Source organism: Phaethon lepturus, unplaced genomic scaffold (assembly GCF_000687285.1).
Source record: "Phaethon lepturus isolate BGI_N335 unplaced genomic scaffold, ASM68728v1 scaffold20188, whole genome shotgun sequence".
Lineage (NCBI taxonomy): Eukaryota > Metazoa > Chordata > Aves > Phaethontiformes > Phaethontidae > Phaethon > Phaethon lepturus.
The window spans coordinates 15229-15553 of record NW_010557131.1 but is presented as its reverse complement, the minus strand read 5'-3'; the positions used below and the strand labels follow the sequence as shown (position 1 = coordinate 15553).

The window sequence follows — 325 nt, the reverse complement described above, 5'->3', positions numbered from 1 at the left end:
TTCCACCTCTGCAGGTGCAGAAGGAGTTCCCCACCATGAACAGGACCCACCTCCGTGACGCCTGCGCCACCAGCTCCTACAGCCTCACCCTTCTCCTGCAAGGCTACAAATTCAACCGCACGCTGTGGCTTAACGTCCACTTTGTCCGGCAGGTAGCAGAGTGCCCGGCAGCCCCCAGCTCCTGCGCTTTCTTGCTGCCCCGGCCCTGCCTGGATGGGGAACAGGGCAATATGGGCCGCACAGTCCACTGCCCGTGCCCGGGGCAGGTCCTGGCTTACACGCACAGGCAGCTGCTGGGACATCTGGCCTGGGCCCTTTATGCTCT

General features: G+C 63.4%; 1 protein-coding gene across 1 annotated transcript in view; it reads left to right on the top strand.

Moving 5' to 3' along the window:
- Nucleotides 1–325, top strand: part of LOC104625145 (ectonucleoside triphosphate diphosphohydrolase 8-like) — a gene marked incomplete at its 5' end in the record, with an annotated part of 3249 nt that overhangs the window by 2471 nt on the left and 453 nt on the right. The window contains 1 exon segment of the mRNA XM_010292695.1: nt 15–152. Coding sequence (XP_010290997.1) covers nt 15–152 — 138 coding nt within the window.